The sequence below is a fragment of the Mauremys mutica genome, chromosome 2, assembly GCF_020497125.1.
Source record: "Mauremys mutica isolate MM-2020 ecotype Southern chromosome 2, ASM2049712v1, whole genome shotgun sequence".
In the NCBI taxonomy this organism is placed as follows: domain Eukaryota; kingdom Metazoa; phylum Chordata; order Testudines; family Geoemydidae; genus Mauremys; species Mauremys mutica.
The window spans coordinates 88,780,348-88,805,069 of NC_059073.1; the positions used below are offsets into that span (position 1 = coordinate 88,780,348).

General features: G+C 39.9%; 1 protein-coding gene and 1 long non-coding RNA gene across 4 annotated transcripts in view; one reads left to right on the plus strand and one right to left on the minus strand.

Annotated features, from left to right (window-relative positions):
* Positions 1-744: 744 nt before the first annotated feature.
* LOC123362749 lies at positions 745-19,493 on the minus strand. The gene is made up of 3 exons (XR_006576547.1): positions 19,379-19,493; positions 18,385-18,535; positions 745-1,156 (listed from the first exon to the last, which is right to left on the minus strand). It is a non-coding gene; the product is annotated as an uncharacterized LOC123362749 (long non-coding RNA).
* Positions 19,494-21,968: 2,475 nt separating this feature from the next.
* LOC123364071 (retinitis pigmentosa 1-like 1 protein) overlaps positions 21,969-24,722 on the plus strand; it is a 58,058-nt gene continuing 55,304 nt past the window's right edge. For all 3 annotated transcript variants that reach the window (XM_045005845.1, XM_045005846.1, XM_045005847.1), the window contains exon 1: positions 21,969-22,086. In XM_045005845.1, the coding sequence (XP_044861780.1) occupies positions 21,990-22,086 (97 nt within the window). In that variant the 5' untranslated portion in view covers positions 21,969-21,989. The remainder of the gene's footprint in view (positions 22,087-24,722) is intronic.

Below are 24,722 nucleotides of genomic sequence, written 5' to 3' on the forward strand. Positions count from 1 at the left end.
TAGATTAGTGTTTTATGCCTGGGGGATAAGGTGGGTGAAATAATATCTTTTCTTGGACCAACTTCTGTTGGTGAGAGAGACAAGTTTTTGAGCTTACACAGAGCTCTTCAGGTTTTATGCCTGGCATATTAGCTGGCTTCACTTCATCCTGGGCTGCTATATCCATTAATGAGGAAAACAACTGAAGAGGAGAGTCATGAAGAAAATGAATAGTAATTTGAAATATATAGGTAACCTACCACTCCCACCTATTATCACAGTTTGTTGAAAGACCAGCCTCTAGCAGTTTAAATTAACAATATCAACTGGAAAGGAAAAGGGAAAAAAAATATGGGTTGTGGTCGCTGTGCATCATTTACTGGTGGAGTGAATGTTTTTGTTACATTATGTATCACATCAGCTTACGTTATGATGCACAACATGAAGTGCTGCATCATAAGGGGAAGTCACAGCCAAAATATGAAGAGGAATATGCTTTGGTTTGGGCTGGTTGCCAAGTATTAAGCCATTGGGACTATGGTATTTTAAAATAATGGATAGATGTGAAACTGACAGGGAAATATCTGCAATATGAAAGAGGCAGCAGGATATTTTCCCATCAGCAGCTGAATTTATCTGAGGTTATTCAGTATATTGGTGGCTTTAACCATATTCAGTACAGCATGTGATTGTTTTATGTGTTATCTTTAATTAGCAGCTTTTTCCACAGTAAATGGGTTTGGTTTAAGAATTCTAAAAGTCCCTCTAAAATTAAAAGAATGAGAAAACCACATTCTTAATTGGCTAATTTTTAGATTACAAGTAAGCTATTACATCTAACAGAACAAATGTATGAAGGAAAATGATTAACTGTACACAATGCTTCATACTGCATCACACACGCTACCTTTTTCTGTTTTAAATACACACTTGTAGGGTTCTTTTGTATGCTCTTTCCCCCCCCCGTCATTTCTTACGGTCACAGTCATTTGGTATCAATGAAGATAGGTTCTGAGTGGCAGCCACCCACTCAAATAAAGAATATGAGCACAATCACTCAGTTTAGATCCTCATTTTCAAAGGCTAGAATGACTAGGAGATTTTGTGCCACTTAATATAGCAATGGATGTAATCTTGCAGAAGAACTTCACTCTCCCATAGTCTTGTCTTGAATCATCTGTGAAAGGAAATAGGCTTACAGAAATGTCTCAAGCAGCATTTGACACTTAAAACCAGCAGTGAACTCAGCATAATATGAAGTAGACACACAGTAGCTAAAACTTCTAAAGCTACTCTATTCTGACTATCATAGTACTGCAGAGGAAAACAAAAATTTCTCCAAAAAAGAAGCTGGGACTGACATAACTGATCTTTCAGACAGTTCTGTTGGATTCTTTGACTGCTCTGTTTCTTAAATCTAGTAAGTGGTAGTGATAAGAATACATGCAGCTCAATACAGATATTTTCGCCTCTTTCATGATATATTACAAAAATACTGCTGTGAAGCTAAGAGGACTCAGGAATGAAATTCTTTTCACAAAAAGGAGAGGTTGGCATGCTTTACTAAACTGTACAAACATTATTTCTCTTTTATTGACACACTCTGCAGATTCAGACCATGAAATGACTTGAGTTTTAATCTACTTTTTATACTGAAGAGAAGCGCCTCTAATTTAATAGCTTCAACACAGGTAAGTAATTCATAAACACATTTTCCAAATATTTCTTAAAGTCACAAAGAGGAAAAAGAAAATGGTGGGTTACAAGGAGATGGTTACCATTAAGCAAGTGCAATTATATTTACATGCTTGTTATTAGATTTTTATTTCATTTGCAGATATGGCTCAGGAGTCTGACACAAGTACCTTACCAGTGCGCTTGGAATGCAAATGATATAGTGTTTTTCTTACTAATCTGCTTTAACACACATTATAGAATCACACAGAAGAAAATTCCAAAGCTATGACTTGATCTCAGTGTTAAAATATTTTCAGAATTATACTACTGTCAGGCTCACACAGCAGTCATTTAACAAACAACAAAAAAGCAGCAGGTGGCACTTGATGGAGTTCAATAGCTTCTAGCATTGATCTGGACATGAAAGAGAATTAGGACAGACACAGGAATGGATTTTAAATGGCAGATGCCATTTTATCAAATTGTAACATTGGAGAGGGGTGCTATTTGCTCATCTCCCCAGACTGGGCATTTAAGTGGCTGATTGTCCAGTGTGGTGTTTTCAGGCATCTAATCATATAGCTCGTAACTCAGGGTAGACACTCCAAATGCCTAGCCAAGGATTCAGCTAGCTCTGCTGAATCCTCTCACCTTCCCCACTGTGGAAGGTAAAGAAGGTACCAAAGAGGGACCCTGGTTTGCAAGAACCTCAGGTCTCCTTTTTTCCAATTGACATATGGTCCACCAAGAAAATCCCATGTCTCTTATTTTCTGGTTGCTGGTCCTTTGACCTTTTAGCTGCGCTGGATGCTGGCTGTAAGTTGCGATGAACAAACAGTTAATACAATTCCTCATATTAAATTCCTAAATCCTATGACTGCTTAACGCGTGTCTCCAGGATGTTATAAGGAAGGCAAAAAAAAACCCAAAACAACCCACAAAACAACCCACTAGGTCCCAGCAATTTGTCCCTAGTGGGGAATGGTGAGCTCAACTAAAAATGAGGCAAGAGGCCTAAGAAACACCAGACCAGGGTTTAAATAAATGTGGGAAGCAAGAATTAATTAGCTTACATCTCTCTAGCTGGCCAATGGGAAGCAGAGCATCTGTGGGAGGAGGGGTCTATCCCTGTATACACTCTCCTTTTCATCTTTAAGCTGTCTGGAACCTTGCAGCTCCAATCAAGTTTCTCATGTGACAACTCAGTGTGTGGCACTGGTAACGGGCAATGTAATCTTTAATCTGTAGGTCACTTATTAAATAATAGCAATTTAGCTTGGATTTCAATATTAGGGCTGGTCAAAATATTTCAATTCTAAGAAGAAAAGAATATGCAAAATATTGCAACCAACTTCATTAAACATTGATGTGGAATCATAAAATTAGCATGACACATAGAAATGAAAAAGATAATCCCGGTATGAAGACCTGATGTAATAAAACTTCTGATTATTATTTTTAACGTAATATTGAGAATGGCGGAGGGAGGGGGTGGATAAAAGCTAGCGCATGCATGGATGTCAGCAGTGGAAAGAAACAGAAGTGGGATCAGAGAGGAAGTGATACTGTGAAAGGGAAGTTACAGGATGAAAATAGGCATGCACCGTCACATGGGATGATGCAGAGAGTAAGGCCATGTCTACACTACCACTTGTGTTGGCAAAATTTATGTCGCTCGGGGGTGAGGGAAAAAAACACCACCTGCCTGAGCGACGCAAGTTTCACTGGCATAAGTGGCAGCATGCACAGTGCTATGTCAACAGGAGAACTCTCCCCCACTGGCATAGAGCAGCTACACAAGAGATCTTACAGCGGTGCAGCTGCATAGGTACAGCTGTGCTGCTGAAGGTGTGGCATTGGTACCAAGAAGTGTTGTCAGAAGGTGGGGGCAGGACTGCAAACTGGCTGAAGAACGAGTTCTCTTTATGACTTGTTTGTACAATGCCTAGCAACAATGGGGCCCTAAACCTTGATTGGGATTTAAGGAGCTACCATAACAGAACTAATAATAAATGATAAGAAAAAGCAGAATGACAGAAGGGGGAGGAAACGGAGATTGAGATGTTGATGGCACAGAGCTGCAAGATTAAGGAAGAGAAGTTTGATTTTTATATGGAGAGAGTGTGTGAAACGGTGAGGGGAGTGAAGGGAGCAATATTTTAGCTGGGCATGTTGGATAGCTTGACTAGAGGAGAAGCAGAACGTGCGGCAAGAAAAATTCAAAGAGCTGCCTAAGGATCCCTGCTGTTTCGACTTGATACATCATGTGAGTCTCCACTTTCAGTAGCTGGGAAAGGATGCTTTGTTTGCCTCGTAATGTCGGACTTCAATATCATAGAATATTAGGGTTGGAAGGGACCTCAGGAGGTCATCTAGTCCAACCCCCTGCTCAAAGCAGGACCAATTCCCAACTAAATCATCTCAGCCAGGGCTTTGTCAAGCCTGACCTTAAAAATCTCTAAGGAAGGGGATTCCACCACCTCCCGAGGTAACCCATTCCAGTACTTCACCACTCTGAGTGAAAAAGTTTTTCCTAATATCCAACCTAAACCTCCCCTACTGCAACTTGAGACCATTACTCCTTGTTCTGTCATCTGGTACCACTGAAAACAGTCTAGATCCATCCTCTTTGGAACCCACTTTCAGGTAGTTGAAAGCAGCTATCAAAGCCCCCCTCATTCTTCTCTTCTGCAGGCTAAACAATCCCAGTTCCCTCAGCCTCACCTCATAAGTTATGTGCTCCAGCCCCCTAATCATTTTTGTTGCCCTCTGCTGGACTCTTTCCAATTTTTCCACATCCTTCTTGTAGTGTGGGGCCCAAAACTGGACACAGTACTCCAGATGAGGCCTCACCAGTGTCGAATAGAGGGGAATGATCACATCCCTCGATCTGCTGGCAATGCCCCTACTTATACAGCCCAAAATGCCGTTAGCCTTCTTGGCAACAAGGGCACACTGTTGACTCATATCCAGCTTCTTGTCCACTGTAACCCCTAGGTTCTGCAGAACTGCTTCCTAGCCATTCGGTCTCTAGTCGTAACAGTGCATGGGATTCTTCCGTCCTAAGTGCAGGACTCTTTTGGCTCAGTCCTCTAATTTGTCCAGGTCCCTCTGTATCCTATCCCTACCCTCCAGCATATCTACCACTCCTCCCAGTTTAGTGTCATCTGCAAACTTGCTGAGAGTGCAGTCCATGCCATCCTCCAGATCATTAATGAAGATATTGAACAAAACCGGTCCCAGGACTGACCTTTGGGGCACTCCACTTGAAACCGGCTGCCAACTAGACATGGAGCTGTTGATCACTACCCGTTGAGCCCGACGATCTAGCCAGCTTTCTATCCACCTTATAGTCCAATCATCCAGCCCATACTTCTTTAACTTGCTGGCAAGAATACTGTGGGAGACTGTATCAAAAGCTTTGCTAAAGTCAAGGAATAACACATCCACTGCTTTCCCCTCATCCACAGACCCAGTTATCTCCTCATAGAAGGCAATTAGGTTAGTCAGGCATGACTTGCCCTTGGTGAATCCATGCTGACTGTTCCTGATCACTTTCCTCTCGTCTAAGTGCTTCAGAATTGATTCCTTGAGGACCTGTTCCATGATTTTTCCAGGGACTGAGGTGAGGCTGACTGGCTCCTTCTTCCCTTTTTTAAAGATGGGCACTACAGTTGCCTTTTTCCAGTCATCCAGGACCTCCCCCATTCGCCATGAATTTTCAAAGATAATGGCCAATGCTCTGCAATCACATCTGCCAACTCCTTTAGCACCCTCGAATGCAGCGCATCCGGCCCCATGGACTTGTGCTCGTCCAGTTTTTCTAAATAGTCCCAAACCACTTCTTTCTCCACAGAGGGCTGGTCACCTTCTCCCCATACTGTGCTGCCCAGTGCAGCAGTCTGGGAGCTGACCTTGTTTGTGAAGACAGAGGCAAAAAAATTGAGTACATTAGATTTTTCCACATCCTCTGTCACTAGGTTGCCTCCCTCATTCAGTAAGGGGCCCACACTTTCCTTGACTTTCTTCTTGTTGCTAACATACCTGAAGAAACCCTTCTTGTTACTCTTAACATCTCTTGCTAGCTGCAACTCCAAGTGTGATTTGGCCTTCCTGATTTTGCTCCTGCATACCTGAGCAATATTTTTATACTCCTCCCTGGTCATTTGTCCAAGCTTCCACTTCTTGTAAGCTTCTTTTTTGCGTTTAAGATCAGCAAGGATTTCACTTAACAGCCAAGCTGGTTGCCTGCCATATTTACTATTCTTCCTACACATCGGGATGGTTTTTCCTGCAACCTCAATAAGGATTCTTTAAAATACAGCCAGCTCTCCTGGACTCCTTTCCCCCTCATGTTATTTTCCCAATATATGGGATTGCTCAGTACAAAGTTGTGCATGCTGGAAAAGGCCAGGAACTCTTAAAAGTAATGCAATGAGCAACATAGCAGCTAAATAAAACAAATAGTGTGTGTGTGTAGGTGCACACATGCATGCAAGCCTTCTACTCCTCCTGGACCAGTACATTAATTGCATTAAATTAGCTTTGTGTCAGGCAGGCCTGGGAAAGAAGAGGGCCTGATGGCTTAGAGGAATTCTTCCTAACATAAAAGGCTCCCAGAAACTAATCTCTGCAAAACACACCTGTTGCAAATGCTGGAGTTTTTCAAAATGCTCAGATAGAGCAAAAGAAACAGTAGTAACCGCATTTGCTCTGATCCCTCAGACAGAGACAAACACCTACAGGATCTTTATCAAGCATTCTTAAAACTACAATACCCACCTGGTGAAGTGAAGAAAGATTGACAGAGCCAGAAGGATACCAAGAAGTCACCTACTACAAGACAGACCCAACAAAGAAAGAAACAGAACACCACTAGTCATCACCTACAGCCCTCAACTAAAACCTCTCCAGCGCATCATCAAGGATCTACAACCTATCCTGACGGACGATCCCTCCTTCTCACAGACCTTAGGAGACAGGCCAGTCCTTGCTTACAGACAGCCCCCCAACCTGAAGCAAATACTCACCAGCAACTACACACCACACAACAGAAACACTAACCCAGGAACCAATCCCTGCAACAAACCCCAGTGCCAACTCTGACCACATATCTATTCAAGGGACACCATCATAGGACCTAACCACATCAGCCACACTATCAGGGGCTCATTTACTTGCACATCTACCAATGTGACATATGCCATCATGTGCCAGCAATGCCCCTCTGCCATGTACATTGGCCAAACCGGATAGTCTCGACGCAAAAGAATAAATGGACACAAACCTGACATCAGGAATCATAACATTCAAAAACTAGTAGGAGAACACTTCAACCTCTCTGGTCACTTAATAACAGACCTAAAAGTGGCAATTCTTCAACAACAAAAAAAAACCTTCAAAAATAAACTCCAACGTGAAGCTGCAGAACTGGAATTAATTTGCAAAGTGGATACCATCAGATTAGGCCTGCATAAAGGCTGGGAGTGGTTGGATCATTACAAACCCTAAAGCTAATTTCTCCAATACTAATCTCTCCCTACTGTTACTGTATATGGGATGAGGAAGATAAGAAATGTGGAATGGAGGAAGCTGAAAACAGTATATCAAAGAGCAGTTCTGGATAGAGCCACAGGAAATATGTGCTACAGAAATTCCACGCTATGAGTTTGGTCCTGCCAGGTGCTAAGCACCTCGACCTGATTCAGCAACCCACTTACGTATTTTCTTAGCTTTAAACGCAAGTAGTCCCCATTGACTTCAATAGAACTACTCACATGCTTTAAGTTAAGCACATGATTACGTACTTTGTTGGATCATGCCATATAGTCCACCACACTTCACAGGACTGAGCTGGATGGATTAAGGGTCTCTCCCCATTGTTGTCTGCCAAACGTATATCGATTTTTCTTCAATAAAAAAACCCCTTCTTATTGTGTAGCTACCCTTCTGAACGTAAGGCAGGGGTGTGGTATCTTTCTGAGCATGCATGCACAATGAAATAATGGGGAGGTGCCACCTTCCCTGTTTGTCTCAGTGGGATGTTGACATTAAAGCTGAATAGCAGCAATTTAAATGTCAATATTAACTATGTCACTGCTGAGACAAGGTGGGTGAGGTAATATCTTTTATTGGACCAACTTCTGTTGGTGAGGAAGACAAGCTTTCCAGCTTACACAGAGCTCTTCTTCAGGTCTGGGAAATATACTCAGAGTGTCACAGCTAAATACAAGGTGGAACAGATTGTTTAGCATAAGTAGTTAACATGTGTTTCAAGGGACATTTCAAGGTGAGGCAGCCCATTAACACCCCACACATCTCCACTGGTAGAATAGTCAACACCCTTTACGCCACACTTTTCAAGATCCATACACATGCCTAACACAACATGTTATGTACCTCATCTAGAGCACTAAATAACTCAATAACAGCTATGTGGATGAATCCAGACAATCACTAAGCTCTCGAGTGAACTCACACAGGAAAATGACAAAAGACAAAAACACCATTTCACCTGTGGGTGAACACTTTTCACAAAGCGGTTGCTGTAATTCAGACCAATCAGTTCTCATCCTCAAAGGAAATCTGCAGAACTCTTTCAAAAGATGAGCCTCGGAGCTTAAATCATAACTTTGCTAGACACTAAAAATCATGGACTGAATAGAGACTCTGCATTTATGGCTTACTACAACTATCTATAACCCACTAACAACTGCCCCCCCATCCCAGCTGCCTTCTCCTCCCTTTCATTCTTCCGTACAACTGAACAGGTGCTCTGTGCATAACAGCTGGATTAATTTAAAATTACATTCTACTGGAATAAGGTGGCAAATTTTAAATATGCAAATAATTTTTTTTTCTTCAAAGATGGGATGAGAGAAAATAAGTTTAGCAGGATTGGGAGACTGCTGTAGTTCTAGAGATGATTATATTAAAAGAAAAAGAATTAGGCTTAGATGAAGTTCATGAATTTTATTTAAAGCTACTCCACAAAGATACAATTACATTAAACAATTGCTTTCATATGTGCTTTGAGTGATTTTCTCCTAACAAAAATCTAAGGATTTTCCAAAATCTTCCGTAGAATCTGAGGGAGAATTTACCCAAAGCTGGAAGAATTGCACTAGATTTCCAGGATCTCTCATTATGGACCAGTTTCAGTTTAATGGCTTAGAGACAGCATGACAGAAGCAGCCTGTAAGTGGACACTAGGGGCAAATGGTCAACTTGTGGAAATAGAACTAGGACAATTTATACCAACTGAGGATCTATCGGCCATAGATTTTCTGGCAGGAGGTAATGTGTTTAGATTCTGTGGACTGTCAATCCTGATTCAGCAAAGCACTTAAGCAGGAGCTTAAGTACCATTGTGTTGCTGAATAGAGATGGACTTGAGTACATGCTTAAATACTCTGTTGAACTGGATCCATAATGCATAAAACTGGTTGTCCGGTATAGCAAAAACAATGGAAAAAAGTCATTTTAATTTTAAGAAAGGAAAAGTTAATAGCGCATAATATTGTAATCAGTTATGAGGAAAAACATCAAATAAAAATTCAGACTCCACTACAATGTACGTACAGATAACCAAAGTTATAAAAATGCACTGAGAACCCTTCTCTATAGCAGGCTGTCAAGAGTGACAAAAATAAGTTTTTATTAAAAAAAAACAAACAAAAAAACAAAAAAAACACCCCAAAACACCACCACCACCAACAACTAGATATGATGATTTATGTCACAGGTGTCATTGCTGCAGCAAACATACAACATCATGAATTCCTCCCTTTTCTTTAGGTTGGACAATTGGTGTAGTAGTATTTGTGCTGATATCAGTGGTGGCATCTTAACTTTCTGTCTAGAGTAAAGATTGCATCATAGTAGCTGTCTAACAAAGGGTTTTAATCTGTAAATGAAATCTGCACTAAAGCCCACTACACTGAGGCAACACCTATCTTTGAATTATACTCCAGGTTTCCAGACAAATTTTGTTTGTCCTGCAACTTAAAAACACCTATGCTAGTCAAGCAGTTGTTTTTGTTTTTACTGGTTGCTTACTTAGGTGCTTGCTGACTGAATATTGATACAAAACTGAAGCACCAAAATAGAGTTGCAGAAAAGTAAGGTCTGTCTAGATCAGCATTCAGGCTGGGTTTAGGTACAGCAAAGAGTTCATATCCTTTCATGAATGATTGCTTTAATTGCTATAGCTCCTATGGAGATACAGCACAGTCATACCAAAATATACTTTACATCCATCCAGTCTTTTGACTTGGGATGCCTCATAAAATAATAGTCACAGCCTCAGATGACATGACATCAGATCAAATAAACTATACATTTCATAATACTATTTATTACCTGGAATAAGCCCAGTCTCAGGCAGAAATCATATTTCCACCCCTTGCAGCAGGCATTTCAGAGAAACTGTTAGAAATTGCTATCTTCTCTCATTAGAATGTTTAGCTAAAATGTCACTGGGGAAGTTAAGTCTAGCATAAAGCAATCAATCTGATTTTCATGACAGTGAAAAGCTGAGGCTGGGATACAGTGGGGATGGGTGAAGGAAAGGAGGAAATGGAAAGATTTTGGACTAATATTGACTACCTAATCAAGCCAGTGTGTACTACTCACAAGCTTTTACATTTTGTGCACCCAGTACTGCACTCAGATGCAAGGGGACACCTTGTATCCAATGGCAGAATTGGACCCTATTTACAGATAATGTATTCAAATGAGCATTACATTTAATCTAAGGAAATTGCAATGGTATGTTTTTCAAATGTCATTTCAAATAACTCATTTATTGGTCTCTGACTTGTGACTCTTAAAAATGAGCTATGTTTAAAAATAAAACTAAATGCTTCACTTGTAAATTTTACTGAAACATTCCTTGGATTTGTGGACAATGCAAAAGCTTTCTCACTCCCACAAAAAGAAAGTTTCTTAAACTTTATTATAATTTGCAGAATAAGTGAAATGTCCCCTATCTAGCCTCTAAAGGAAATTTTAATACTATTTTTTGTTTTTTTTTTTAAATAAAAACAGGCCCATTTATCCACAGCAGGGTATGAGTAAATCCTACTGTTTCTATATCACTAGCAAAAAAACAAAAACATTTACCTAGCAGAGTTACTGGCTGATTCATTTTTGCATTGCATCTCATCTTGAAGTCAACGAGGAGCTGTGCTTAAAAATGGATGGCCCTTGTTGTTTCAATGCCTCTCGTAGTCACTGAGGCTCAGATCCCTAAAGGTATTTAGGGTCCTAACTTCCATAAAATCTCTTGAGGATCTGGCCCTATGGGCCATTTTCTTCCCCAATGTAAGTCTCATACAACCCTAGTGAAAACAATTTGGTTACACACAGTATATGTCAGGGCTATCTGCATTCATAGAATTTTTAAAAGGTTGGGTCAAGCTTTTCAAAAGTGACTAAAAGAACAGGAGTACTTGTGAAACCTTAGAGACTAACAAATTTGTTAGTCTCTAAGGTGCCACAAGTACTCCTGTTCTTTTTGCGGATACAGACTAACATGGCTGCTACTCAAAAGTGACTAGTGGTTGTAGGTGCTTCAGTTTTTAGGTGGCCAACTTGAGACACCTTAACAGGGACTTGATTTTCTGAGGGTGGTTACTTAGCACTTTCTGAAAACCAGGCCCCCTTCATGGTAAATCTCAAGTGGGTATCCAAAACCTCGTCACTTTTGAAAATCTTGGCTCATCTCACTGCAGATTATAAGTAAGTCCTGCTGTTGAAAGCTACCCTCTGGCCCATATAAAAACAAAAGAATATAGGATGCAGAGGAAGATTAACTAGTGATTGTTCAAAGAAGTAGATGATTTACCCTCTTGGTGAAATAGAATTGGAAAAGCACTTTTATTGAATAATTTCAGCAATCTCCATAGCCTTTCCTACTGGTGTTAGTAATGAATACTTAGGATAAGACATGGGAGTTAGAGCTTGATATGGAGAAGGGAAATTGGAAAAATATTTCTAATTCTGCAGCAAGTGAAATGGTACATTTGTCATTTTGATACGTTACCAAATTAACATTACCACATGCTATAAACTCCTTTAAATTGGTATGTTATAGAAGAATATGAAATATCTCCATGATTATACTCTCAATAGGTCAGAAGACATAGCCTATGAGGGCTGGAGCTTTCACGGGAGTGAAATTCAACTCAAAAGATATCTAAAGGGGGAAGGGGGGAGGAAGATAACCCACAATTTAATTTAAAATAAGAGCCATTTCAATTTTGTCAACTAGATATTTCAAAATATTCTTTGTACTGAACTCTGACAGGAATTAAAAGAAAGTTGGTGAACTACTAAAATGGGTTAACATTTTCAAAAGTTCAAGCAGCAGTCAGTTATGAAATAAAATTAATATACTGAAATTTTCTTGATGAAAAGGTTTGGTTTTTTTAAGACTGTCTAGAACATTTTGCTATGGCTACATTTTTCAACCGTTTTATAAATGTAGTAATAAATGTTATTTCTTCTCAGAGAAATAAAACACTGCATGATCTACAGTCTCACTTTCTACTAAGCTAAATAAAAAAAAATCACATTGCACAAGCTGTGCGTGTCACATTAGCCCTATTTTTATAGAAGCTGAACATTTTCCAAAGCCTGTTTTATTAGTCTGTCAGCCTCAAAGACTAAGCAAAGACTCTTATAAGTGGCAAATAAAACAATTTAGGGATTTAATGGGCTGTCACTTTAGAAGAAAAATTATTTAAATTCAGGGAGCTTTTGAGTCTTGCTGTGACCATTCTGCTTTCAACGATCCTCATTACCATAACCTGCTGTACCTTGGTTAAACTACTTTAACAAGTATGTGGACATGGCTGAAGTGATAATTTAATGTGGCAAGATTCAGGGTTGTATAAGTAAAATTCATTAAAAAGCCATGTTAAGATGGACAGAAGTAATTTAGTTCCATCCTTCTCAGTTCTTTTTCACTGTTTATCTGAACTACTGCAGTAGTTCAATTTGCACAGAGAATTTACATTTCTTCCAATAAAGAGAAAAAAATAGCATGAAATTCAGTATGGAATTTGACTTCCTCGCCTGTAAAGGAAATGGGCATTTGTTCTCTACTTAAAATGCATGCTGGCATTGTTAGACATACTTCTATTTTATTGTTGTGAGTACTCCATGGAAAGTGGTGAGGGAAATTTCAGCATTTGCTTTTTCTCTTCTGAAATCAAATGAGATGTGTGAAGTTTGGCAAGAGAATGTTAAAGCTTCATTGAAAATTCAATCTACTTTTAGAAATGTGCTATCTACATTAAATAATTTCTAATTCACATCTAACCTAACAAATTCTACTTGCTGAGATAAATACCTGTATTAGATGGGGAAGATTTTGGCTGGGGTAATTTACTATCACTAACTTTAAAAATCTTTTATACATCATTTGCATGGTGCTTTTCAAACATAAGATTAAATGACATTACTGCAGTTAAACATTGCAGTTACAGACCACCATAAACATATTCTCCATTTGGAAGGATAGGTGTTTGGCAAAAATAAAATTTGTGGTGAAGCTTTAATTCAACCATTGTAGCTCATGTTAAAGGCAGCATGCCTTTTCTACAATTGACTTTTCAAACACCCTAATTAAAACGTGTTAGCAGATATGCTCCAACACCACATCTTTCGTCTTAGTCTAGACAAGCCTAAAGTGCATCCAACAGGCACATCAGGCCAGGCCCAAGGAAAGCCTCTCTAAGGCCCTCTAGGACTTCCAGTTGGTTAAAGAGGAAAAATAGGAAGGAGTCGGAGAATAATTTAAACCTCCAACTGCCAGAAACTGGGACTAGACAAAGGTGACAGGGGATGGATCACTCGAAACTGCCCTGTTCTGTTGATTCTCTCTGAAGCAGCAGCCAGTGCCAGATGTCAGAGAAGGCTACTGGGCTAGATGGGCCATTGGTCTGCGCCCATATGGCTGGTCTTATGACACTCCTTTGTGCTCCCCACCATGCATCCAGCCAACTCTGCTGCCTGGTACATAGAAAAGACAGGTCATGGCTCTGTCCACTCACCATCAGTGATTTGGGGAGGAAGAAGCAGCTCAGGTATAGCCCTTCAGCTCCCCTAAATACCTAGAGCTGCAGTATGGGATGCCCTAATGCAATCTTACTCCTTCCTACATGTGTGGTAATGCAAAATCTGGCCTGAGGTAACTTTTGAAGAATGTGTCATAATCCTCACTTTCCTCAATTTTGTTATGAATGGGGTAATAGGGCTCCAGGCCAGGAAAACATTGGAGCACTTACAATATCCAATACTCTGAAACTGCCTTGGAGTAGCTCTTTTTTTTCTTTCTGAAAGATCCTGCAGGATTAAGAATTTAAGAACATAAGAATGGCCATCCTGGGTCAGACTAATGGTATATCTAGCCCAGAGCCTTGTCTTCTCACAGTGGCCAATGCCAGATACTTCAGAGGGAATTAACAGAACAGGGAAATTATGGAGTGATCCATCCCCTGTCATCCAAGCCTAGCTTCTAGCAGTCAAAGGTCTAGGGACACCCAGAGCATGGGGTTGTGTCCCTGACCATCTCAGCTAATAGCCATTGAGGGATATATCCTCCCTGAACTTCTCTCACTCTTTTTTGAACCCAGTTATACTTTTGGTCTTCACGGCATCCCCTGCAACAAGTTCCACGCGTTGACTGCATTGTGTGAAGAAGTACTTCCTTTTGTCTGTTTCAAATGTGCTGCCTATTAATTTCATTGGGTGACCCTGGTTCTTGTGTTACGTGAAGGGGTAAATAATATTTCCTTATTCACTTTTGCCACACCATTCATGATTGATAGACCTCTATCATATGTCCACTTAGTCATCACTTTTGTAAGACGTTTAACCCTCTGCCCAAGACACTCTATTGCTTGGTTCTATCTTATCAACACTCTTGTCCAACATGTAGTTGGAGTTAGGGACAAGCTTTGTGTCTCCATCTCATCTGTCTCAGATGATGTGGTCAAGCCAGTGGAGTCACTCCAAATATACATTGGTGTAACAAAGACCAGAATTTGTCCTAAAGAGTGCTGTTTCCTTAGCGAGCGGATATTTATTCTACCTTGATGTCTTCAAAGTGATTTCTTCACAAAATGAAGGTGGGCACATAGGGCTGATAAAATACACTTAAGAAATATACTAATTAAAAAAGACAACAAACTTCTCAGAACTCTGTAAAAGAACAATGCAATAGAAAATTGACCAAATAAAGAGAATATAGACTATTCTGTTGGAATTTCTTGTAAAACTAAGTGACTAGACTTTCATGTTTTAATAATTATGTTCTCAATAGACAGCAAATTTCAAAGTCAAGCTTTGGTCAAGTTAACATTGCTTATTCAACAGTGGAAACTATTCTGGCTGGGTGTCGTACAATGAAGAGTCAAGTTAAGGCTTATTTGGAAGGGGGTACTTCAAAGAGGCAGGTCATCACCTCAAACAAATCCAGCTTTATGCATGAGTTGCCAGTGTACTTCATTAAGACTGGGATGGGCCATAATTTTTCTTTATTGTTAAAATAATGTAACCTGCTGAAAATGAGGAGCTCTCAATAGGATGTAGTTTAATTAAACAGAAACTTGCTATTTAGAATGAGATGGGTGGTTACAATGATGTTACTGTATCATTCTTAGGTTGCCATATTTTAATTAGATAAAGCTAGAATTTGTATCTTGGAAGGAAACCAAAGTTTACATTGTGGAATTTTCCTACAGGCACCTCATTTTTTTCCATATGAGTTTTAAATACATGTACTGGTAAAGCCATATGGAGAATAACACCTCTCTTTACTTTCTGAAAGAGCTAGGTTAATAGAGGGGGAGAACAAATCATCAGAAAATGTGACTGTGGCACAGTTCATCCAGCTGGTTAGTATTAACTAAGGGCCAGATTTACAAAGTTATTTAGGCAGCTAAAGAAAATCTGGTCCTAAGGAATTCAGTATCAGGGCCTTGGCAACTACAGCTCTTTTCAATGAGCATTTGAGTTGCCAAGGAATTTTGGATCAGGCCTCAAAGTTTATTCTGGGCTTTAAAATTTGGTTTGCAAACCATATACAATAAACAGGAAGAAGTTAGAATTGTAAGCGATTCGGTGAAATGTCTTGAAGGTGTAAATTAAAAGGTTAGAGCACATCTCACTTGTAAAAATTATTCACATTCAATAGGAAAAAAACAACAACAGCCTCTTGATGTTGTACTGACTTTCCAATTTCCAGCTCAGTAATTGAAAGGAGCTATTTTTAAAATTGATGTTTGTTAATCCCAGATGTTGTTACTTGGCATTTCAATCCAGGCTGAACTCTTGTAGGTTTTCTCATAAAAAAACCCAAAGAAAGCTGCAGTTTTAAACAGAAAATCCTGTGAATATTTATCTAATAAACTTAAGCTGTAGTGAATTTAAGAAGCTTAGAAAAATGCCACCAAAAGTCCAACAAGTTTCTAGCAGTGCAACTAATGTGATATGAAAAAAGGAAATGAATTTATTTAGGAAGGAAGGACTTATGGTTGAAAATATGCATGCTCTTACAGATGTCCCATTGAAACAGAATGAGAGAGAACCCAGACACTTAAGAGAAACTTGAGAGAGAGAGAAAAAAGGAGGCCTAATATTAGGCCTCAATCCTAATTGGAGTTCTCCAGGGATGTCTATGTGACTCTGCTCTGCAATGGCCAGAGCAGAAGAGCTTAGAGGATTTGGGGGCCTTACATTGTTATATTTACCAGTGCAAGACCCAATCTTGTACTCCTTGCACACCCAAAGCTTGGATTCAGTGTGAGACTTGGGTGCACAAGGAATGCAGGGTAGGCTTTAGTGACTTTATTCTGCATGGTTATGTTTGCTTGCATTAAATATTAACTTAGAGGGTGGAATCCTGGCCCTGTTGAAGTCTGTGGAGGCAGGATTTCATCCAGATTAATTAAGCAAATTTTCGGTGTCTCCAGTTCCTTGATTTCTGCCATATTTTTTCAAGATGAAATATACTGAAGAATTTTTGAAAATTTGTTAGATATTTTTACCACTAAGAATGAGAAAAGTGTCATCTTGAACATGTTAGCCAACACCTTCTGATTAGGCATCAAATACAGTCAGGTTAACTGTGATTTATTTTAAATTTATTTAGTAAAGAATAAAATGACAGCTGTTTTGTAATATCACATCTTCCTACACTTTGACAGCCTGCCGTATTTTCACTGCACTGTAACGTTTGCTTGCAAAAGCTGAGCTAATTAGAGGTGGCTATCCAGAGTTCAGTCAATAAATAGCTTGACTTCCCAGCTTGTGATAATGCAATGCGAGATCAATAAGAACTATGAAGATTATTTCTTCATTTCCTTCTGCTGCAAGTAAGTTACCCATGAAGGGCAGACTGTGTGATTTATTTCAAAACAAAAGTGTGTGTGTGTGTGAGAGAGAGAGACACTCCATTATACTGCACCTGTGTAACTAAAAGGAAAACACGTAAAATATTCAGTTTGGTATTGAAGCATGTTGACTTATTTTTAAAAGCAATCCATTCTTAAACAAATTTTATGCAAAAATTGTAAATATGTATTTTTGCAGTCAAATGAAAGCATTTTAGGGAAAAGACACAGGACTTCATGTTGTAACATCAATTCTTAGTATATATTCAGTGGATCTTCCTTTCTTTAGTGTTCTAGCCGGATAGATTTAGAAAGTCTTAAGTATTCTTAACACCTGGTCTCATTTAAATCAATGGCAAAACTCTCATTCGCTACACTGTGACCTGGATTTGGTTCCTATGCATAAATATAGTATGACACAGAAGTACTATAAAACAATCAATTCATATTCCTTAACCAGAGAGTTCTACATCTATTTTGTTTTACATTCTATCAAATCTTCTGCTGTCACATTTGAATTACATATAAGAAGGGGGTAAGTACTGTGTAAAATCCAAGTGTAGACTGCTCAGACTGCTAATCCCTGGAAGCTCCACAGTGACAGAGACCAGTTGCAATTCTCCAGTCATGGATGCCAATTGTGATTCTTCACGAGAGCAGAATCCAGGACTCTACCCATCTCATTCATCCAATATGATATAAAAATCAAACTTTTGAGAGGAACCCCACTGAACATAACAGGGAGCCCCACAGATTTTCTGTGCCATTTCCTATCATCAGAGGAAGAACTTCACAGGGACCACTGTGTTTTTTTTCCCATTAACACAAAGAAAATGTGTTAAACAAATGCATTATTTATCTTTACAGCTACCTCAGACCCCACAACTAGCCTGCTCCTAGCTGCAGCAAGCAGCTCTCTGTTCTGAACAGCATTCATCAAGCCATTCACTGCAATGTGAAGTGTGACCATTTGTATTTTCCAACCAAACCCTTACATAACACTAGGAGCAGCCAAAAGCTCCCATTGACTGACAGGTCAGTTCCTGATGTCAGTCAGAGAAAGCCATTCATGCCAGCCATTTACCTCTTTGTCAGATTTTAGAGGTGCTCAAAGATTATCAAAATATTTCAGATAATAAAAGCCTGACTGGGATGCAATTAACTTGAAAGGTTTGATTCTTTCCATTCTTCTTAATTTCTGCATAAAAAGATGAAGAAATTATGCCTACTCACTACAGTAGGTGCATGAGCTATAATTTTCAAAGGAATATCATGAACTGTGTCATACTACAGAAGCATTTAGTGTAATTAACACATTGTAACTTACCCATGATTTTGCATTCAGTGTATTTCACACAGCTGAGCTCTGGGAAAAAAAAATGCAGTTCTTTGCTTGCCACTAAATATCAGTGGGGTTCTGCAGCTGTGGAATCTCTCCTGGCTCTGGCTTGCACAACAGCCAAGTGATTCTCTGGGAACTTAAGAGAACCATAGAAATAATATCAGTGAGTGGAGATATTTCAGCTCAAAAATGGATCAGTTGTTGGGCCTTCTGGTTAAGTCATGAGTTTCTGAACCTTTTTAAACTTAAAAGCAGTGACCTAGCCCTGAAGATTTGACCCACCCCTTTCTAGGCCCCACACATTTGCTGCTATCCTGCCAGCTGAGTAGAAGTAGAAGATTTGACTCTTAGAATTACTTGTGTGTTTTGCATAGAAGTACCAATCACTAAACTTGTTACTTTGGGTCAGATCCATAAAGGTACTTAAGCACCCCTGTGATCCACAAAGCTCCCTCTTTGTTGCCTAACCCTGCACGTGCCAAAACTCATTCTGTGCCCAAGTTTTTGCAGTAAAAGTTTCCTAACTCCCCATGTTTCTGTCTCTGGCATGTGCACTGCTGCCTTGTTCTAGGCACCCAGGTGCCTATTTCCTGCCTAAGTCCTAGAGCAATTTGTGAACCAGGAGAAAACAAACTGTTCAGCCACCAAGTTCCACATGATCCAATAGAGGTATGCACAGAGCCTGCCTAACTTCACACACACACACCTAGCTGGGAAGAATCACCTCCCTGGTAACCTTTAGCCCAATGGCTAAGGTATTCATCTAAATTGTGGGTAACCGGCTTCAGTTCAAGCCCCACCCCCACCTGTTGAGAAGGAGGGATTTGAACAGGAGTCCACTGCATCTCAGGTTAATACCCTAACCCTTAGGCTGTGGCATATTCTGATATAGGGCTCCTTCAACCTCTTCCACATTAACTGAATAATAATTAATTGGTCCGGTGCATATTAGAATGCTCTAGCCTACAGAGTCACTCACCTAAGAGTTGGCAGATCCCTGTTCCAGTCCTTTTTTGTCAGGCAGAACTGGGGGCCTCTCATACATCGGGTGAGTACTTTAACCACTGGGCTACAGGCTATAAAGGAAGATGGGCTCATCCTTCACCCCCAGCTGTTTTGTGTGGAGTTAGGTGACCTCTGATCAGGCCCCACACATAACTTAGGCAGTCAAATGCCTCTCTTCCCAGTTTGTGAATTACAAGCAGAGATGGCTCATCCCTGCAGACCAGACTTAGTCAGTGTACTCCAAGAGAGGGTTAGGGCTTAGCATGCACTCCTTTCGCTGGCATCTCCCCCTAGCTACTTTAGGCAGCCCCTCACCTAGTGTGCTGGCTTTATGGATCATAGTCTAAGGCACCTCTCATTTCCCATTAATTGCATAGGTGTCTAGGCACCTAACTCAGGCTTTGTGGATTGCAGTGTTGTCCCTATGATTTTCTAGGCACCTAAAAGTAAGGCACTGTGACTCTCAGTGATTCAATACTTAAGCCCCTTTGGGGAGGTTGGGCCATTATATTTTAACTCCCATCTAAAGAACAGCACAGACATTTTTAAAAGAAAATTGTTTACCTCTTAAACTTTTAATAAAATTGCATGTATTTAAAAGGTTAATATGCCTGAGACTGAATGTCTGCGATAGTGTTTCTAAATGGGTGTATCACATATATAAGAAGAACATAAACCCCCAGAAATGCTCCAAAAACATCTCACTGAGGTGAGGATCATTCACACCACACTTGGGACATGGACCATGCTGCACAAATGCTAATTTTAGGCCTCAAGCACAAATAACTAAAGTTTTAGACAGAGGAAGAAGTAGCAGCATTTATTCAAACACTCATACATAGATTTTGTTTTTTAAACCTACATACTTGCAAATGTCATTGAGTCAGCTGTTTAAATGACAGCGTTAAAGATGGAAGAACAGATGAGGGTTTAGTGGGTGATTAAATTCTGGAGCAATGCATTTGGATGGCCACAAAAGTAATTTATTGAGGCTATCCCAAAGCACGAATATTGTTCCTATTACAGGACAAGACAAAAGAAGACACAATCAACCTCAACACTTCTAAGGAATGTTGTTTTTCCTACCTTGTGAAAGTTCTGGGCTATTGCTTTCTGAGCCTTTCCATTGATATCACTTTGAGTGCAAAGAATGATGTTTGAAAGGTGGGGCCTAGGAAGAAACCATAATGACACAGGATGTGCTCTAGTCTCACCCTGATTTCCTTGAGTTTGGGCCCAACTCTCCACACTGTTGCACCAATTCTTTGTTAGCGTAACTCTGTATAAGTCAGTGGAATCACACTAGTGTAAAAATGGTGTAACAGAAGAGAAATTCAGGCCTTTGGACTTCATTGAAATTACTTTTGATTTATACCAGTGTAACGGAGATCGGTACCATGCCCCTAGCATCGGTAACTATTTTCATACATTGCGTGAGAGGATTTCAAGATCTTCCCAGTATTATAGGACAATCCTTTGATCAAGACTGCCTGTAATGATGATTTTGAGGTGTTTCTGATGCAATGGCTCCTGGTGGTATTGCATAGAAACCCTATTACATTAAAATGTGCTTGTGCACCATCATGGCAAAAAATATTGTAACACTCTTGATACACTGGAAAAAAGTGGCAATAGCAGATTGATATAATGTTTGATTTTTCTGGGACTAGTAATTTATATTCCTTCTTTTGTGATATATTTACAGAGAGAACACAATCTACTAGCACCAGCAGACTGTGAAATGTCATAATACATTGCATCATCTTTACTATGCTGCTTTCCCACCCAAAAGGTCAACCTAGTTGTGTAGTAATTGTTGTCCAGACCCTCTTTGCTTTGGCCACTCATATTGCTGGCTGAGGGAAACACATTTTACTGCCAATCTGCTAATATCTCAGACTGTTGGAGAAATCTCATAAACTACTCTGATCAGCTGTGATAATTTTCCCCCTTTGAAAAAAACCCCAGCCAACCACACAAAAAAACCCCTAACCTTTTCTCTGTATTTTTCTACAGCATCTGTTTTCTCCTGACATCTCTTTGCTCAGTTCTATTTCACATCCAAATGCAATATGAACCTTTTCTTGAATATCAAACAAATGAGTGGTGAGTGAAAAAAAAGAACAGGCTCTGGGAGAGGTTTTTATGAAAGTGGATCACAGCCAGCCTAAAGCATCGGTGCATTAACATTTATCTGACAACACCTGATAGGGTCTTCAGCCAAAACACCAATTCAGTGACTGTTATCTGAGGATACATGGTAGGGTCTGCAAGATCTAACCAAGAAAACAGATCAGAATAGGAACTGACTTGTAAAGAATGTTTGCATATAAACTGATGCACTGTGAGTTCTGAATGCTGTATCCTTTGATGTGATCCAGATGTGTGGGCTCCCTCAGAACCCAAATAGACAGTAGCCTGCTCAGTTATAGGTTCTTTTCCTGATTGACTGGTTCACCCCTCACAGGTGCAGGTAGGTCATGATTATGAGCAGGATTAGAGCATGTAGGGGGTGCTTGGTATAAAAATCCACCTCAGGGAAACAACCCTTCTTATTAGCTGCTATCAGATTTAATTAACAATTCATGGCAATGTTTGTGTGCCCAACTGGGGTTATGGACAGAAATGTTCATGTCAGTGCAAAGACTTCATACAGTGAAAACACAGCACCATTACCAGCAGGTAGGTAGTTAAGCAAGCACTTAGGTAGCTTTATAACTTCCTCTTTGTGCTGCCCTTGTCTCTAGAGGAACTTTATGTGGTTATACAAACATATTCCATACAAAAAACTGCAACTCACAACAAGAGTTACTTTTTTCATTATTGGGGAAATGGCTAAGTCTAGTAGGATTTCACTGAAAAATGTTGTGGCCTAACAAATGACTTGATACTATCTAGAACTGAATGGACCTTTTAAGCCTGGAAAAATCTATCATTGGGTCAGTGGTTGGTTTCTGAGTTCAGCAATGTGTGATGTGATACTAAGTGGTGTAGTATGCTGCTTTCCTTTGCAAGGGGAGATCCCCTGGGAGTGTCTTCCTTGAGATATGAAGTGTATTGTAATGCTGGCCATTAGTAGTGGAATAAGCAGTGTTTGTATTATAAATGTAGATTTTATGGGGCTTAATTCTGCTGAGGCTAAACACTTTACATTTAGTTTAACTGAAATACACAGTACTAAGGGTGTCTTTCTCTCTCTTTAAAGAGGGCTATGATGTAGAAATAGGTGCTTTTCTTAAATAGTAACTGTCCCTCAGCAAACAGGAAAGCTGACACTGTTTATATGAGTTGAGAATGTAGCATAGCTTGGCTGCACAGTGGGCTAGCCCCTGGGTGTATGCTAGTAAAGAGAGATTAGTCAATGTTCTTCAATTTTGAAATTCTCACTGAACAACAACAAAAGTCAATGGTGGTGTTACCGTTTTTTCCTTCATTTTTTGACCAGCTCTAATACATTAGAGTACAAGATTTGTATCAGAACACAGTGAAAGTGTGTCGTTCAGGAGGACACTTTGTGCAGAGCTCCAGATAATATAGATGAAGGTGCAGTTTATTCTGGGACACACCACGTGATAAATAAGCATTTTTTTCAAATCATGGCCTGTTACGCCACTTGTGGGCCCTGCACTAAGTTTGAACAGCTTTCCTGCTAAGGACAGTCCAGGAGACAGCAAGAGTGATCTGACAATTAGAAGCACTTTACAATAAATTAATTATTCATAGACTTTAAGGTCAGAAGGGACCATTATGATCATCTAGTCTGACCTCCTGCACAATGCAGGCCACAGAATCTCACCCACTCACTCCTGTAACAAACCCCTAGCCTATGTCTGAGTTATTGAAGTCCTCAAATTGTGATTTGAAGACCTCAAGCTGCAGAGAATCCTCCAGCAAGTGACCTGTGCCCCATGCTGCAGAGGAAGGGGAAAAACCTCCAGGGCCTCTGCCAATCTGCCCTGGAGAAAAATTCCTTCCCAACCCCAAATATGGTGATCAGTTAAACCCTGAGCATGTGGGCAAGACTCACCAGCCAGCACCCAGGAAAGAATTCTCTGTAGTAACTCAGATCCCACCCCATCTAACATCCCATTACAGACCACTGGGCATACTTACCTGCTGATAATCAAAGATCAATAGCCTAATTTTGGCAATTAATTTGGCAATCTCATCATACCATCCCCTCCATAAACTTATCAAGCTTCGTCTTGAAGCCAGATATGTCTTTTGCCCCCACTACTCCCCTGGGAAGGCTGTTCCAGAACTTCACTCCTCTAATGGTTAGAAATCTTCATCTAATTTCAAGTCTAAACTTCCTAGTGTCCAGTTTATATCCATTTGTTCTTGTGTCCACATTGGTGCTAAGCTTAAATAATTCCTCTCCCTCCCTAATATTTATCCCGCTGATATATTCAAGACTAAGTAAACTGTAGTCCCTGCTATATGTTAGTCAATGAAGTCAGCATTGAGCAGATTGCAAACCAAGATACAAAACTACAGGAATGAGTGGGAAACCCCAGAAAGGAATCTACCTTCCCTGGGCAACAATCTATATGAAGTCTCTGCTATAATGGTTTCTAGCACAATTTTTATTGTCACTTTTATTTTAAGAAACTGTCAATGATACAGCAAACTGGGAAAAGAGGGTGTTTCATACAGTACAAAACTATCAGAATGGTAGTATATCAAATTACAGTACAGATCTGTAATTGGAAATATGCAAGGATAGTTTTAAGCCACCTTTGCCTTGTTCTGCCCTAGCCATGGAGCAAGCTGGATACCAGGAGATGTTCTGTGTTGAGTGTTCAAAGACTGTTAATGGTGATATGCCATTGTTAAGAGTAACTTTGTGGTTGTCACCACATGGTATAAAGGTGTGTCAAGGACATATGTCAGAGTCATTCAAATGGATATTTTAAAGTGGTTCTGGCTAATTCCCACCTTCCCCACCCCCAAATTAATTCCTAACTCTGTCTCCCAAACGGTGCTGGCATCTTCTGGGAGGAACAGGGTTGAAGCAATTATGGATTCCCTTAGACTACTTTCTAGCTAATATTTGCTTCTAATCAATAGCGTGTTCTAGACCAATGATGAAAAGAACAAATTTGTTCTGTTCTCATTTCCCCCCCACCATCTAAGACAACTGTTCTTGTCACTGAGAGACCACAGCGATACAGTGTACACCTAGAAGTTGATTATTGTGAGCTTAAAAACCTGATGGAGACTAAAACTGGGACAAATAAAAACAGAAAGCTGACCCATTAAAAAGTAAATGTTTAGTATACTGGGCTACTGTGCATTTAGTTTTAGTAGGTTTTGAA